Genomic DNA, 18,423 nt, shown 5'->3' with positions numbered 1-18,423 from the left:
AAGATAGATCTTGGCAGCTTTTGCTGCATTCAAAGACCAGACAGAAGCGGGCTAAGAATAGATGGAAGGCACCGTCAAAAATCCGTTCTAGAAAAGATTGAAGCGGATCAAAAAAGAAAACGAAAAGAGAAATTACCTGCATAATTGAAAACAAATTCGAGACTATGGAAAGCAAAATAAAAAAGGTTGAAAATAAAGTGGAAGAAACGACAACTTTACATACCCAGTCAGACGGCACTGTAGACAGGTTTAATCTAACCATCCCTTAATAATCTCTCGCTGGCGATTTCCCCAAATGAACAGGACTGGGACCAGAAGCAACCTTTCTTCTTACTAACCCTATCTCAGTGCTGTTCACGAGACTACGATTTTCTGTCACGATCATCATCTGCTTTCTGCTTTAACGTCTTCATTCAAAATTTTACATTTTAGCTGTGTTTGCGACTTTTGGCGATTTCTCACCAAGTTTGGCAACAAAAATAGTTGCCAAAACCATCGCCTATTTACTGAAATAGCCATTTACTCAGCGTTAAATAGACTTACCCCCCCGTAATCTTATTTTTCCAGCACAGCATCTTTTCTTTCCAGCATTTCATGTTATACCCATATTGCATGAATTGATTATGTTAGCGACATTCCAAATGTTCAAAATTGCATTTTGAAAATTTTGAAATTCCTTAAATAGAGAACTGTAAACTGTGTTACCAAATATCATTAATTTAATTGCCCATCTTTAAATATTAGCAGTTAATGTTTTACTACTTACATTTTTCGCTTTCTCTGTTAACATCCTTAATTATAAAAGACTTAATTAAAATAAAAGGCAAAATTTATTTTATGTTTTCCCTCTCTTATTTTTCATAAGCAGTTTTGTTCCTTATTTAATGTAAATATTATGTTTTATTATGCAATAAGCTAGCTATACAGAAGATACAATCTCAACTTCAGTATTCAAAACAGAGCATATGAATGAGCATATGAACACATGTATGCAGAACGAAACAAGCACAATACTTATTTGTATCTAAATAAGGTTATATGTATTTTCAAAAGCATTTTTCAGCAGCATTTATTAAGTGTCCCCTGCAAGATATAATTAGTCACACAGATACAAATGATCCATTTATAATTATATATTCCATTATTTTTATTAGTACTTAACAGATTCAGAAACCAATTTTAAAAATTATCTGTAGACTAAAATGGAGATACATACGCATATTTATGTTAATATTTATTTTCTTAGTTTAATTAGCGAGATGAAATTAATTACAAATTTATAGGTAATTGATATATTGATTATGCGATTGTTATGATTCATGCATTATTATGTGATTGCTCCTTGTTAGTATACAGAAAAGATGATGATTGTATAAATTAAGGACATGTACTGAAACACAATGAACAAAAAACTACCATATAAATGTTGTTACAAATTTTTGTATATATGCAAATAAATTTAAGGAAATCGTTTGCGAAACTGTAGAATGTTTTGTATGATGTAACATGAAAAGTCTGAAAAGAAATAAAGCTCAGCCACAAAAATAAGATTCCAGGCCAAGTCTATTTAACATTGAGGATGTCTTTGTCGCTAAACTGGCGAGATATCGCCAAGCGGCCGATGGTTTTGGCAACTACAATTTTGTCGCCATCATAAAAACGATATTAATCAAATTAATCATAAAAAGTCGCCAAAACTTGGCGATTATTGGGAGACATTTTGATTCAGTACCTGTATAACTGTAACTGATACTGCAAGGAAATAAATGTAATTAATTACCATGTAGAGTTTCTCACTTTGTAATTCTAAGTTAAGGTTGGAAGTGAAGAATCTTAAGAACTGATAAGCGAATAATCGCTCAAGTTCGGGTGACAAAAAACAACAAGATAGAAGGGTAACTAACCCTTTATTATTCCAATAAGATTTAACAAATCTCCGCCTGGGAGTGTACAAACAAAGCCGACACTCCGGCTTGAACTTAAGAGACTAAGAATTAAACTAAAACTAAGATTAACTAAAGAAATATAGCAGAAGCTGTCAAGATTCAAATCGAGTCGGCCCCTTAACTTATTTGAATACGAAGCTTAGCAAGGGCCTGAGTACGGCCGAGCGTAATAACAGCTTTGAGAGAGAGAGTGGCCAAAAAGGCAGACTCGCGTAAATCAGAAACTCTGATTCCCTCTCCCTCTGTAAGTAACTTCGTGGTTTAAATACCGCTCCTTCTCATTAAAGATTCAGCAAGATTCCAAAACTACGTTCTGGCCGGAAGTAGTAAGTTGAAGTTAAGAATTTGACAGGAAAGGAAAACTTAAAATTTAACTGTTAATAAAATTAACATAATCCTTACAACTATATGTAACTGTAATCGTGTCTGACCCTTATATCTAACTTATGTAACTGTATATGCATTCCAGCTACAAACTTTATGAAATTTCTTTGAATGTTTTCTTTAATGCATTGTGGCATTTCGGTCTCATGAAAATAAAAAGTAGCAAAATGAGCATTATTCCAATCTCTTCCATATGTGATCCTTCCATCTTCAGATATTTGGACTGCAGTATGGGTAAAATCAGCCACGTAATTAATGCTTTGTTGCGTATACAATAAATTTACGTAACGTGTTCATTAATACGATATTCAGATGTCATAATTTTTTATATGGACATGATTTGCTCCCATTTTAGAGTCGAAACTTATCAACGTTGCATCTGTCTGTCTTTGTAACAATTGAAATTTCTGTTAAATGTCTATTGTTCATTGATCAGGACATCAAGACTAAGTGACGTTTCTTTTTATTCTCAATCATCAACGTAGAGCTGATATAGGTAAAAAATAAACAGCTGTTAGTTTTTCGTAACGTGTACGTGGCGTGTGCGTATAGGAAGTAGGGAAAAATAGGCCTGTAGTTGAATATGTGGACTGATTTTTAATTTAAAGGTATTGCTCCCATAGATAGAATTTTATTGCTCTCATGTAGTCGAAATCTATCTAAAGTTACTGGGACATTCTACTGAAAATTCTGAAGCTTGCGGTAAAGCAAAGAATCCCCTTTAGAACCATTTCGAGAAGAAAATTTTCAGGTAGTTTAAAATGCGCGGTGTGAAGATTATCAGTATTGTAATAACATTTACTTTCGTGGTTTCTGTATCAAAGGCAAATTCAGGTAAGTACTCTGTTTATGCAATTCATAAAGATTTCTTCGTACAGAAAGTGTTTTTTATATAGATTTCGATATCAATAGTCCTTGCAAAGATATTTAATGACCGATTCCAAATCCCTCTTAACACGAACTTGCTTAAATAGCACTTAACAAGAACTTATTTTTTAAGGCGAATACTCGATTCACATGAACAAAATTTTTGCCCCGGCAACGATGTAAATCATCTTGAAAGTTTTATATAATAACGCGAACACCGGTTAGCAAGAATTACGAACGGTTTTTTAGTCCGTTGCTTGGTCGGAATGTTTCATTTAACACAAATTTTAAAGATATTTGCATTTTTTCCCTGTTGTTTCTCTGCTGGGGCTGCGTTTAGAAATGTTCTATCACATTTGATTGAAAACTTCAGAGAATACACTGTATGCTTTAAAAGCAATCTATGCTTTTAAGTGAGAATTTGTAACACTGTTCAACAATCGCTATCATCGTGTCCACAGACAGACAGACGCACCAGACAAACATAGATCCCCGACCCAGGTCCGACTTGCGAACCCATGCAGAGTTAGGATAATATTCTATGGTCCAGGGGACCTCGTCCTCGAGGGCGTAACCCCCGCAGTCCCCGCCCGGCTTTATACAAAGCATTGGGCAAAACAAATCGTAGATATGAAAAGAACTTAGTCATTTTGCGCCCGGGCACCATTCCATCGGCTAAACGTAAGTGCGCTCTGACCAATCTGTCAGTCCTCGTCACGAGAACTGAATGGGGTCAAACCCCCGGGGACTTGGTCGACGATCTCCAATCTAGCTCCACCACAACCGAAGGAACACACAGTACGGTCCCTGCCAAGCCTGAACCAACCTGAGTACAATACACGGGTTCTAGTCCTGTGAAGTTAAAATTATATACCGCTGTAGTTGAGACTTCATAGGTATCCTAACCAGTACTTCCCAGGAATTTTCCTGAGTCAACCCCCGGGGAGGGGAATCATCGTGTCAACAGTGAACTTCAGTTAGCGAATACAATTCTGTGTTCAGATGTGCTTTTTTATTCTTTAAAAGTCTAAAATAATACGACTAGTCGTCGCACTTAGAAGCGGTGTAACACCAGGGTGCCTGGGTCAAGGACCCTACCCCTTGTCGAACATGTAGGTTGTTTCGAATGCTGTCATGAGTAACTAATGTAAGATATAATATATATATATATATATATATATTGATAAATTATGATAATTTTTGAGTAATGAGATAATAAGATATTCTAGCGGAAATACAGTGTGCGACGAGTTCCAATAAAGACCTGAAAATGCCATCTGGGAGAGCTGAGAAAGGGGAAAAGAGCTGGCTTTAACCTGAGCCCTAAAGAGACATATAATACATACAATACAGATAGTGTGAGTCAACTGGTGCACTTAAATCATAGCATAAGTCATGAAGTACAGTACAGGTAAAGTAATTCAAATTAAACAATATGAGTACTAAGTATGGCCATAGGCCGTTTACAATTATTTGGGTCATTTACATCATAATCGTAGACCCTTATAACAGGGTTGTTGATACTTGCGAGGTTAGCATAAAAATTCCGAGCAAGCCGGCAATAAAATATTTCACTTCTTCAATGCCTAATTCATCATGAAGTTTTTTATTTCGAACGTACCAGGGCGAGTTGCTGATCTGTCTTAGGACACAATTTTGTGTTTGCTGTAAGTTTTTCCCATATGACTTGCATGAATATGTCCAAACCGGGCAGGTATAACATAGTATGGGACGCAATACAGTTTTATAAATAAGCAACTTGTTATGTATTGAAAGTACACTGTTTCGAGAAATTAAGGCGTGAAGTGTAGCTTCACTAACTCGAAACGTTTTAAGGATAGATGTTATGTGTGGATACCATGAGAGAGTCTTACTGAGGATCACCCCAAGATAAAGGACTTGCTTGGCCCATGGGATATCTTCTCTGTAAAGTTGCAGGTTTTTATTGAATTTGTTCTTCTTGGTAAAAAGGATTGCTTGAGTCTTATCAACATTAACATCTTCCATTTTGTCATTAAAACATCTTCCATTTTGTCAGCCAAGTCTCGAGTATGTTTATGTAGTCTTGTAGTCGTTGTATTGCTGGGCTAATGAATGCACTTTTTAAGAGGATCGCAGTGTCGTCTGCATACATTGCAAGTATTATGTTCTGTGTGGTGGTTCACGTAAATATTGAATAAAGTGGGTCCAAGCAGACTCCCCTGGGGACCCTGGGGAAATATTGCTCTCCAATACGACTAATATTAAATCGAGTAATTCTTAATTAAGATGATGCGAACCCTGGTGTTAGTTTTGAGGAGTTTGTTCGTGCAGGTGGCGATCTAATCGTGTATGCTCTGTAAAGATCTTTTGTTCTAACCAATTATTTTTATTTCAAAAACTCTCCTTTCCCTTCTGATTTCAGTTTCTTTCCAGAATGCAAATTTTAATGATGTATATGGAAATCTAAGTGAGTTTGGTAAGTGGCAGATTTTAAGTGTTCGCAGTGGGAGAGTTAGTTCTGCATTTATGCCGTGTGCTTGTAGTTCTGTAATTGAATAGTTGGTGTTAACCACTTACTTTAGATATTCTAGACTCAACTTTGCTGTATGCAGCCGATGAAGCGGTTTGGATTTAGTAGAAGCCAATCGTGTAGCTAAAATTTAATTCATTGCACTGTACGTACTATTTTGTGTCCAAATTACTTAGCCACAAGTGGTGTTTAAATTGTGAGCACCGAGTGTGTGCATTTTCTGTTCAGTTTAGCTAAAATCAAAAGGTTGTTATAGCCTTCGTCTGAAGTAATCTGTTCTTCTAAGACCTAGCAAGAATTAGCTACTTCCTTTTTCAATAGCGCTTACAGTTTACGCTTCCAAAGAACACACAAGAAGACTTTACATATCCAGTAAAATCAGTTGTCTCTCAGATGCAGGAAACGTCGGCACTGTTCTGTTATCGGGACCGGATTCAGAAATGTATGTATGGATGTGTGTGTTCATGTATGCATGTATATATGGACGTGCTATGTATATGTGTGTATGACACTCATATATACCCACATACATATATAAAGAAATTTAGAGCTAATTTTTCACAAAGATCAAAAATCGAAATTCATAATTAATAAGTTTCAAATGATCCTGTAAATACAATAAAGAATTTAAAAAATTCTAAAATGAAAACTTTTCAAACAAGCAATACCCCACATATACACACGTGCGTACATTCATACATTTTTGATTCCGATCCTGATAACAGAAGAGTACCGATATGCCATTAGAATAAAGTGAGAACAGTATCATACCGCCTACCCGCCAGGAAATGTTACGCGCCTTGAACGCTTCAGAACGTTTTCCTGTAACATCCGAACCTCCCGGGGGGTCGACGTAGAGAACTCTGCGAAGCTACTGGCTAGGATCTGTGCCTAGTAAGTCTCGGTCACGGGGGTATACAATTTATGTTGGTTCTGAAGGCCCTGGGAAAGGTCACTCATTTGCCGCCTCCGGGTCTGGCATGTCCTGAGCGGTACGGCTCTGGTGTAGCCGGGGGGTGACCCCCCGGTTTGCTGGGTAATGACCTTATGCGACGGGCTCACCCATGCGACTGGCAGGTAGCTGTTGATGACCAGTGCTGCCTGGTGAATTCCAGGTGGTACGCCGCTCCTCTGGAGGGGTAATAGTAGAGGTTGAACCTCTACGACGTGCTTCAAAGGGGAAGCGGACCTGTAGTGATATTGAGTTCACGGAACAGGGAATGCCCAAATCTTGTTGATGTAACATCCGAAATGACCACTAGTTTTAAGGAAGACATGAGTACAGTTAGCAGTGAAGTTACCAGGCATTTTCGTTCTCGTCTATGACAGCGAAATGTGCAGGAATTTTTCACCTGAAAAGAATCAGTGAGTACAATTTCTCAAGTAACAGTACAGTAATAAATGATGTAGTAACTGCAGCATTTGCTATGACTACTTACGAGGGCAATCACCCAAAAAAGATCTCCTAGATTCTTAGATATACAAAGAACCGTTTATTTTCTATAATTGCTACATCACTTTAAAGATTGCAGAATGCTTTATTTTTCAACATAATCGCCATTTCGGTCGATGCATTTTTGTAGACGTTGTGACAGTTTTACAATACCCATGTCATACCAGCTTGCCGCCATGCCCTTCAGGAAGCGTTGAGGAGCTTCAGGAGCATCCAGATGATCCTCCGATTTTTACGCATTTTATGAACTCAACAATCGCGAAACTCAACGAATACGAACTCAACAATCGCGAAAGTTGAGGGACTCGTCGGCAATTGACGGCCTCCCGCTCCTTTCTTCGTCATAAATTTCAGTACGACCGGCTGTAAACTCTCTACACCGCTTGCGAACGTTTTTGACATCCATGCACGACTGTCCATACACTTCTGTCAATAGGCGGTGAATTTCAACCGGTTTAACGCCTTTTGCGTTCAAAAATTGAATAACTGGGCGCACTTCGCACTTGGCGGTAACGTTTATCGGGAGCTCCATTTCGAATGGCCGCCAAGCCAAGACTGAGCATCCGAGCGAAGCGCCTGCGTGTTTATGTGGTAGCGGAGAAGGCACCACTCACAACAGTGTTGCCAACAACCGTATTAAAACTTTCTCTACGTCCCCAAAAAATAGGAGACCTTTTTTTGGGGGATTGCCCTCGTAGATAATATACTGTTGTAGTTACATATGTATAGTTCGACTGTCTCAAGCGCAACCCTGGTTGGCATTCTGCCAAAACACATAGAATCATCCAAAAGGGGCGGTATTATTTGCTGCCACAAGGTCTTCTCTTCTCCGTAAAGAGCTATGCTAGAGGAAAAGAAAGTTCCCATCCTTCCACCCTATTTTGAGAATAATTTGGTCCGTATGGCGCATGCGGGTTTGCGCTCATGGTCGCGGATGAGGCGGTCGAACTATACCTATATACTATAAATGATTAATGTATAGAAAAAAGTGTGTTCCAACAATAAAATTTTAGCCTCCAGTTAACATGAATTTTTTTTATAACACGCACTCTTGATTTTTCGGTGCCTTGGAATTCATGTTAACGAGGGTTAACACAATGTGATGAGTTCTAAAATCTTATGAAACTCAACCAGCGATGAGTTGTAGAATTTCTAGTGAAATCGTGTAATATTCAATGGATACTGAGTTATAAAATTTTAATGATATAAATATATGTGTTAGTAACAGTGACGGTACAGAGTACTGACAGAATTTCATTCAAAATATGTAAGTTGTCTCGTGATTAGTTGAATTTAATAGTTGAGAATATTTTACGATACATTTTCGTATAATAAACATTTCTACGTCAGATAATATTTAAAAAACGAAAGCTACCAGAGTCAGTGGCTTCATACAGCAAGAAATGTTTGATTCAAAATAATTGAAAAAAATATTTACGATTGAATAACCCAGAATATTTAACAAACTAGATTTTAATACCTTTAAAGTAAGTATTATATATAATTTATACCAGGGATTCCCAACGTTTTTCTTGGAGCAACCACTTTTAAGGAGACAGTTTTCTTAATTATGTAGAGTCATTAGGATTTTTGAAGTAGGAAACACGAAAAAAGATCAATGCTCTCGTCAAGACTCGAACCTAGACCTCTCGAATATGCGGCGATTGTGCTAACATTACACCACAAAGATATGCAGAAAGGAGGGAGAAAACATCTTGTATACTCTCCCTTTTAAAGGGCGATTGGGAATTAGGGGACCCAATCACTAAATCCTAGTGGTGAAAAATTATCATCTACCACCTTTCAGTTCGAGCACCACTGTAGTGTCATTAGGTTATTTTGAAGCATTAGGTGAGAAAAATGTGCAATACCGTCGCTGAGACTCGGACACTGGACGTCTCGAATACGCGTCGAGTGTGCCGCCATTACAACACGAAAGCATGCAGAAAGGAACGAGAAAATACCTTATAATTCCTTAAATGTTTCTGTATAATATTCACTGTACAAAATAATCATAATACAAATACCTGCACATAACAAATAAGAGTATGAACAAAAGTTTTGTAAAATAGTTTATTAGAGATATGTTAAATTATTTTCTGTTATTATACTATTATTCTTAATTTTCCAAATTTCGACAAGTTTTGAGAAAAAAAAAATCACAATCACACAATTGATTGTAATTCCACAAATGTTCAATTTTAATTTATGAGACGTCTGCGCATGATATATTGATGCAATTTTTTTTAATATAGGGCATAAACATAATAAATATAGGGCTTACTTTAATTTTTAAATCCCTTCATTAAAAAATATCGAACCTGTTTCTTTTTTCCCATTTCAGTTTTGCCCTCTTCCTATTTTTTGGTAGTGTTTTCTTGTGTTTTATTTTATTATATTGCAATTATTGCACAAAAATTTCATACATTAAAATATTATTGATTATTTTTGTTGTTGACCAATCCCCACTTGTGTGATCTATAGTCAGTCCAACACCATGAAATTCCATGTGGCAAGGAGCTCAATTTTATGCCTGCTGTTGGCCTTGGGCACTTTAAGGTGAGAGTACGATTTAGCTCACTTCCACCCCCAATTTTGATGGAGCACCCCGGGTTGACGGATTCAAGGATGTTCCACATTTCTTATCCTATCACCAACCTCTCGAGAGGACTTCCGGCTCACCGCATGTTTAGAGTGCCCCCAAGCCGTACGGATACTATACGTTTACAAACATCCATGTCTTCTCCGGGATTCCAACCCAGGCCCTTCGGTACGGCAGTCAGTGATGCTAATCACTATACCCGTTGGGTGGCATTATTAATTATTAAAAATATATATTTTATTAAATTTCTTCTTCACTTCTTGATGTAGTTTTATGTAAATAAACAATTAATTAGCAATTTTATTAATTAACCTTTTTGTAATTAATGGTATCTTGATTATGTCAACCATTTGTCAGTGCATATTAGGCAATCCAACCAATGATCATCAATAACCCCCTCCCCTTTTAAAATTTCATCGATCCTTAGGGAGTCATTACTGACCCTATGAGAACCCCTGGCTTAGGGTCTAGGTCAATTAATTAACATTTCATGGTATAGAATTTGACTTTCTGTAGTAGCATACACTTGTATGAAATTCCTAACAGACTTGGAGCCAATTATTGCTATGTCTGAAGTTAATGACAAAGACTTAATAATGTTAAAATAACCTTTTCATTAAATCAGAACTTGAACATAAAAACGTATTTCTCGTGGTTGAGAAGATCACCCACCACTTGTTGTGATATAACTTAAAGCAACAGCCAAATTCAAATTAAAACTTAACCTAGTAGTCAATGACTACACAATTTTATTTGAAGCTAAGTTGGCTCAGAACTCACTTGCGTCACAATTAAATGTCGGCAACAATAACGCAAAGCCAAAGAATTACAATCTTATCAGAGTTCGCGAATCCTAGCAACGTGGCCTCGAGAGGCAGAAACACGCTATGTCTTACAAGCCGAAAACTTCGACTTAAATAACTCTGTAGCTGATTTACATTTGTGGTGATGAAACGGGAAAGGAGAAGTTATAGTAAAGGTTTAAATCATAATATCTGGTTAATTAAAATAATAATAACCGTACAGTGATTTAGTTTTACATCTACAGTTAAATCTACAGTTCTTATATTTATTATTAAGCACATACGCCACATATAATGCAACAGCAAAATTGCAAAAATTTTGAAAGCATCATGTGTTTGGAATTCTTTATGCAGCGTTAAGTATTGACATTCATTTTTCTATTTTCTTCAGCTTTTTCTCAGTTTATCTATCATATTAATGTTTAGTTTTCTAAGTAAGATGGCTAGGAAAACATTTTTCTTTTGTACTTTTTATTATTAATGCTTTGTGTGTTAAATTTATTAATTAAATATCACGTTCTTTGCACTTAGGCCATATTATTATTTTATATTCTTTATCTTACTTCTAACTAATTAATCAAGGTAAAACAAAACTGCTTACCTTGTTCCAATGGGTTCGGACAGGGCCAATGGGCTGAAGTTCCTCTGTGCTGTGCATCTGCAAAATCTTGAGAGGGATAATCCATAAATGATAAACTTTCTTAACACAAATATATTTAATGAAGACGTTAACGGTTACATAAATTTTACATAATGAAAGGTTTAAATGTTAGCACGACGCAGCGTGCCACTTCTCAGTCCCGAGTTCTCGTGATCTCTAGGCGAGAGTTCATAGTTCTAGATGACGTCACTCAGCCATCGAATCTCAGCAAGAGTTGAGTTGCAACATCCTCCCGCCCGGAAGGACAATTGCCGTAATTGTCCTTATTACATTCCAGCTCCACCGGATATAGTAATTGCACTGGTCTTTTAATCGTATGTCCATTGGGCAAGCGGACAGCACAGGCTCCCACCTTGCCATCTCTCCCAGGAAAGACTTCCATTATGATACCCATCTTCCACATCAGCCGTGGAATTTTATATTCATGCACTAATACAATAGTTCCTTTCTTCAAACAGGTTCCTGTTTTCGCCAGTTTGGAATGATGAGCAGATTTTAAATTCATCAAATAATCCTGCCTCCATTTTCACCAGATTCTTTCTACCAGTATCTGTTGATGTCTAAATCGACGTGTAAGACTCTCCTTTGTTGAAGTTAATTTAGAGCTTCCTTGTGGCAATGATAGTAATCGTCTTCCTATTAAGAAGTGACCAGGGGTCAAAGATTCTGGCTTTCCTAGATCTGAGTATGTAAATGTTAAAGGTCTGGAGTTCAATATAGCTTCCACTTCTGTTATGACTGTCTCTAAATCCCTGAATGTCAAGGATGACTTTCCTAAGATTCTCTTCAGAAGAGCTTTAAGAGACTTAACCATACGCTCCCAAAAGCCTCCCCACCATACCGCCCTCTCAACTATAAATTTCCATTTGATTCCTTGCTTAGAGAACTCGTCTTGAACTTTATTGCTTTTCATCACCTCGTTCAATAGCTGTAATTCTTTTTTCGCTCTTTTAAAGGTTTTGGTGTTATCGGTGTACACTATTCGGCACAAACCTCTTCTCGCTATGAACCGTCTAAATGCAAGCAAAAAGTTTTCTGTGGAAAGGTCAGCCGTAAGTTCTAAATGCACGGCTCTGGTTACAGCACAGGTAAACAGTAAAACGTATGTCTTAGATAATTCTTTTCCACTTTTCACGTACAGTGGACCCGCGTAATCCATCCCGGAGTTTTCAAATAGAAAGGCTTCTCGGCATCTGTCTGGTGGGAGAGGTGCCATATCTTGCATGACAGGCTTAGTTCGAAATATGTGTGTGTATGTGTGTATTTAATTACGGCAAAGCACACTAGGGCTATCTGCCTAAGGGGAGGGATGCCTTCGTGGAGGACTTTCTGAGGGAAACTGGCTCGTATACACGTTACACATGGGGAAAACCACGAAAACACCCATGCAGCCAGCCCGTTCGCGGGATTCAAACCTCAGACCGAACTACCAGTGTTCAGCGACTTTACCGCTCGGCCGCTGGTGGGCTTAGTTCGAAATATCTTGCAGACATTGCAATTGTACAGAACACTTTTAATTTTTCGACGAGCCTTCAGCAACCAAAATTTGTCTCTTATCTGATTTAAAGTATCTGCTATTTCTCCGTGCCCTACCACCTGATGACTGTGAAGAATAATTAGATCAGTCAAGTGATCTTTGTCGGGCAACACGATTGGATGTGCTTGTTTGTAATCCAAATTTGAGTTTTCTAATCGTCCACCAACACGAATTACACCACTTTCGTCTACAAATGGATTGAGTGACCTTAGTTTTGATTCTGAACATAATTCATCGTTGTTCTTCAATGCCGGTATTTCATTTGTAAAATTTCGCTCCTGAACACGTTTGATCCAATAAGTTTCTGCCATTTCCAATTCGGTAACCTGCAAACATCCTGAAAATTTCGAGGTATTTTTAATATTGTTGATGAACCTTAAGCACCACGCAGTAATTCGGTAAATTCTGTGTAAATTGCTGTAATTTTGGGTTTTAAATAAATCTTCGGAAGGTTCGGTAACGCATGCATTTACGAAAACTTCCTTTGATGTTTTTCTTAGTTCCTTGTTGGAATCTTCAATGTTCTTTGTGGAACATAAATTCGGTTTTGGCCAGTGTTCCATTTCTTCTTTCAACCACGTGGGCCCTTCCCACCATATGCTATTCTGCTTCAGATGTTTGACATTTTCACCTCTAGTTAGCAAATCAGCTGGATTATGTTCACCAGGCGTATATCTCCAGTTCAAGACATCTGAATTCTTCTGTATTTCCTTCACTCTGTTTTGAACGAATGGCTTCCACCTTTTCACATCACTTCTAATCCAATGTAACGTTATACTAGAATCGGTCCACATATATACAATTAAATCAATGTCCCGAAGTTTCTTTTGCATGTAATTTGACAAGCGCGAGCCTATCAAAGCATCCATCAATTCCAATCTGGGAAGTGATAATTTTTTCAAAGGTGCTACTCGTGATTTTGATGTAATGAAACTTGTATGAATGACTCCATTTTTCGAATAACGAAAATACAGAACAGCCCCATAGGCCTTCTGACTCGCATCTGTGAAACAGTGTAACTGTAAACCATCTTTTATATCCCTTTTCCCAGCACCTGCAAACTGATGTCTTGGTATTTCCAAACTAGAAATATGAGCTAATTCATCACACCAGCTTTGCCAATTCTTTCTGAGATTTTCTGGTATTTCAGTGTCCCATGCTACCTTTTGTTCCCATAAATCTTGTAATAAAATCCTAGCTCGAATGGTGTATGGATTTAAAAACCCCAGTGGGTCAAAGAAACGTCCTACAAATCTCAAGATTTCTCTTTTAGTTGGTATGTTATCTATCCTTTTGGCATCTTTTACCAACTCTTCAATTTCTATCAAAAATGTATCATTTGACCTATTCCATATGTATCCCAATACTTTAGAACAAGTCGAATCGTGTGAAAAATTCTCTTCATTCCATATCCTTTGTAAATTCGTTTTCCACTTCCGCATGTTAAATCCACCTTCTTTCAGTATGCGTTTAATATGTTCCGATTCCTCGAATGCTTCTGATTCTTCATCTGCTCCAGCGATTAAGTCGTCAACATACATATTTTCAGTTAGCATGGAAAATACGTTCGGATACTGTAACTTGTATTTGTCAACATGTACATTAAGAGTTGCTCTGAGAAGAAACGGACTAGATGTTGCTCCAAAAATTACCCTTGTCATACGAAGAGCCTTTATTTTGGTTCCATTTAATTCACCATCGTTCCATAGAAACTTGACTGCGTTTCTGTCTTCATCAGCAAGAGAAATCTGCAAGAATGCTTGTTCGATGTCAGCTGTAAACGCAATTCGATTTTGACGGAACTTAAGGAGCAATTCCAGTATGTCTGGACACATCTTAGGACCTGAATGTAAACAGTCATTTAATGACAAACAATTCTCCGCATGTGACGAAGCGTCAAAAACCACACGGAGGTTTGTAGTTTCCTTGTTTTCTCTTATAACGGCTTGATGCGGCATAAAATACGTTTTTGGTCCAATTTCAATGTTTGTCTCTTCGGCGATTCCTTCTTTTAAGTACCTATCAATTACTTCGCGGTATCTGTCATAGAACTGTTGATTATTCTGAAATCTACGACTTAAACTCTTAAATCTAATTTTAGCAATCTCCAGATTATCTCCTAGCTCATTTGAATTATGATTCCAAGGAAGGCGCACCATATAACGATTGTTTTCAAATTTCACAGATTTTTTGAAATTATCGAAAATTAAATTATCTTCTAATTCGAGTTCCTTATCCGAATCATAATTTATTCCCATAGAATCGAGCTCCCAGAGATTCTTCAGCAAACTTGACAGTGATTGGTTCTGTGTATCTTTATTATTATCAACCACAACCTTCATCGTATTCACATTAGTTTGTAAGATTCCGTAAGCCTTTTCGGTTCCACTAATGGTCCAACGCAATTTTGTTTCAACCGCTACTAAGGAATTAGACAGTCTGTGAACCTTACCCGTAACTATCTTCCAATAAAAATCCGCTCCTATCAACAAAGAAATTTTCGGCGGTTTATTCCCTGATCCCCATTCATCGGAAAGTTGTATGCCCTGTTTTTTAATAAGATTAACTATTTTATTTCTAGGCGAATGAATATGTGATCCATTAATGACAGGAATAATTAAAGCTTCTATTTTGATTTCATATCGATTCTTCGAATTACGCAAAATGAGCCTGGTTTTTTTAACATTCTGCGCTTTAGACGTCGTGCAGCCGAACGAGAATATTTTTATTTTTTCTTCTCCAATAACGGGAAGTTTTAATTTCTTACAGATGTCCTCTCTAATAAATGTTCGCTGCGATCCTAAATCAAACAACAGGCGAACGCTTTGCTGGCGCCAATTGACTGTGTTTATAATTTCAGCTCGTGCTGTCAGAAGAAATGAGTTATTTGCTGTTGCGCAATCGGAAACAGAAGAGACTACTGCCCTTTGGCAACACCTCCTAACAGAAGATATAAGGACAGACTTCTATAAGGAGGTGTTGCCTTTGGACGGGACTCTTGTCTGACGCATTCATTTCGTCAGAATGTATCAATGTATGATGTCGCCGATCGCAAATACCACAAGTTAGTTTTGATTTGCACATCCTAGCTAAATGGCGTCTTTTGAGGCATCTGAAACAAGAACCCCTTCGCCTTAACGCTTCCCTTTTTTCTGGCAGAGTTTATTGACATGATTCTGAGGTATGATTTTCAGAACAGAATAAACAGCTATTAGATAGTGATGTGTTTAACGCTGCAGCTGAAGGAATTCTACCCTTATTATAATCCCGATTTCTTTCGCTGTCTCGAAAACGTTCTCCAAACTGCCGCTTATTTTCCAAATGGGATTTTTTTTCAATGACTTCAGAATCTGTTGGCTTAATTAAAAATCCTGTACGTTCTCGACTTTCTATTTCTTTTCTTAGAAAATGGAGCAAATTCGTAATTTTTGTCTGATTATCATCTTCATACTTCCTATTAAATTCTAGTGCAAAATCATTCGGAATCACCTTTATTAATATCGGATAGAATAAGGTACTGTACGAATCCGGTAAAATATTACACGATTCTAATCCTCTAATTTGTACTTCACAACGATCATATAATTTTCGAAGTGCTGTCACATCGCCAGACCTTTTAACCGGAGTCAGAGTTAATAAATTGTTCATATGGGTATCTATTATTAGTTCTTTGCGTCCGAAGCGATCTTTTAATATTTTCACAGCCTTCTCGTAATTCTCCGCTGTTAATGTCAACCCTTGTATTGCAGTTTCTGCATCGGAAGTAAGAATTGACTTTAAATAGTTGAATTTATCTACTGCATGCAAACTTTCGTTTTCGTGTACAGCTGTCTCAAATCGTGCCCAAAACCCGGGCCAACTGCACACGTCCTTTCCCGAAAATGTTTCCATGCCAATTTAGGGAGTTTAATTTTGTTTTGCGATTCAGTGACATTTCCACATGAAGTAGAATTAGCGCTATGTGGATTAGTATCTAAATATCTTTTCGCGCGTAATTTCCAAATAATAATTTTACTTTTATACTCTTCTCTAGACATTATTTCATCTTCTAAATTTGCTACATCAATTAAAGTTTCAATACCATTATCCGCTAAGATTAGTTCTTCTTCTTTACTAATTAACTGAGCAACCGTTTCTTCAAATACACTTTTACCCCCTCATTATCAATTTCTGTTTCTATTTTATTTATTAGCCTCGTAACTACTGCTCTTATAGCAGATCGTTTCTTTTTTAATTTTTCTAAATCCATGTTTTTGCTTAAGCAAAATCTATTAAATTTCAGTTCAAATTCAACCCAATGGCCCCACGTTGGGCGCCACAATATTATTATTTTATATTCTTTATCTTACTTCTAACTAATTAATCAAGGTAAAACAAAGCTGCTTACCTTGTTCCAATGGGTTCGGCCAGGGCCAATGGGCTGAAGTTCCTCTGTGCTGTGCACCTGCAAAATCTTGAGAGGGATAATCCATAAATGATAAACTTTCTTAACACAAATATATTTAATGAAGACGTTAACGGTTACATAAATTTTACATAATGAAAGGTTTAACGTGCGACTTTTCAGTCCCGAGTTCTCGTGATCTCTAGGCGAGAGTTCATAGTTCGAGATGACGTCATTCAGCCATCGGATCTCAGCAAGAGTTGAGTTGCAACAGGCCACATACAATTAAGGTGAATAAAAAAAATCACAAAATATTTAAAAACCGGATATCTTTAGTATTTATATACAGGTGCTCGCGCTGGAGATCAAATGTTTTAATCAGTAAACTGTTGCCACTGTTTGCTTTAAAATTTTTGAGTTTGTTAAAAATTCGTTAAATTTTTACAAAATAGGAATATAAAATTCGAAATTCAAAATTTGTTCTTCCATGTATGCATGCTCGGTTCAAAATTTAATGGATCTATGTACCATCGTTTTTTCACAGGGCGAGAAACATACCTATATTTATACATATTATTCTAATTTCTTTAAAAGTAATACAGGGCGATAGTATTTCGTGGCAAAAATTTGAAAAGTGATTCGGGCATTTAAAGTTGATAGGCCGCCAAATCCCTTTTGGACACTAATAGCCCATTCTGGCTAACGCTGTTTTGGGCTAATGAACATCAATATTTTCATAAAAATTGAGACCATGAAGCAAGTTAAAAATAATTTTTAATAATTATAGCTATACAAATGATACCAATTTTATCATGAATGACAGTCATCATGCCAATAAAACTTTCCTATTTTCCATCTCTTTCAAGAATACTAGAAGTTTATTGCCTGCATAAAATTTTTAGCTTCAGTTTTAACATTAATACATTAATACCGTTAGTACGTATTTATTTTTAGCAGCATTTATGTTAATATTCAAGTACGGAGGCTATTCGCACATTTTTCGTACGATTTTCATTGTATTTACAGAAATATTTTATCTAAAATGTTTGTGTTTTAAATGTTCCATTTGGTAACCCTTATTCGTCACTGTCTTTCTACGTCGTAAGTTTGAAAATTATAAAACCTTTTTTAGTTGTGGAAGAGGTATTTTATCCCATTCCTTTTGAGTAACTTTCCAAAGTCCAAGAAGGGCTATAAGTCTATTTCTAGACAATTCGCTTTTTACGAGTCTAAAAGTGCAAAAATCCGTGGATCACAGATTAGTTATGAGTCAG

At 36.9% G+C, this 18,423-nt stretch overlaps 1 protein-coding gene across 2 annotated transcripts in view; it reads left to right on the top strand.

The window, feature by feature from the left end:
* Positions 1 to 2,941: 2,941 nt before the first annotated feature.
* The window catches only part of LOC118199395 (neprilysin-2-like), a 115,821-nt gene continuing 100,339 nt past the window's right edge, over positions 2,942 to 18,423 (top strand). The window contains exon 1 of one of the 2 annotated variants that reach the window (XM_035371244.2): positions 2,942 to 3,164. In XM_035371244.2, coding sequence (XP_035227135.1) covers positions 3,092 to 3,164 — 73 coding nt within the window. In that variant the 5' untranslated portion in view covers positions 2,942 to 3,091. The remainder of the gene's footprint in view (positions 3,165 to 18,423) is intronic. The other variant, XM_035371243.2, reaches the window with a different exon arrangement.

The sequence above is a fragment of the Stegodyphus dumicola genome, chromosome 2, assembly GCF_044657685.1.
Source record: "Stegodyphus dumicola isolate Sdum_Otavi_A_Nest chromosome 2, ASM4465768v1".
Taxonomy (NCBI): domain Eukaryota; kingdom Metazoa; phylum Arthropoda; class Arachnida; order Araneae; family Eresidae; genus Stegodyphus; species Stegodyphus dumicola.
The sequence above is the reverse complement of the archived record's forward strand: the minus strand, read 5'-3'. Positions and strand labels throughout refer to the sequence as shown.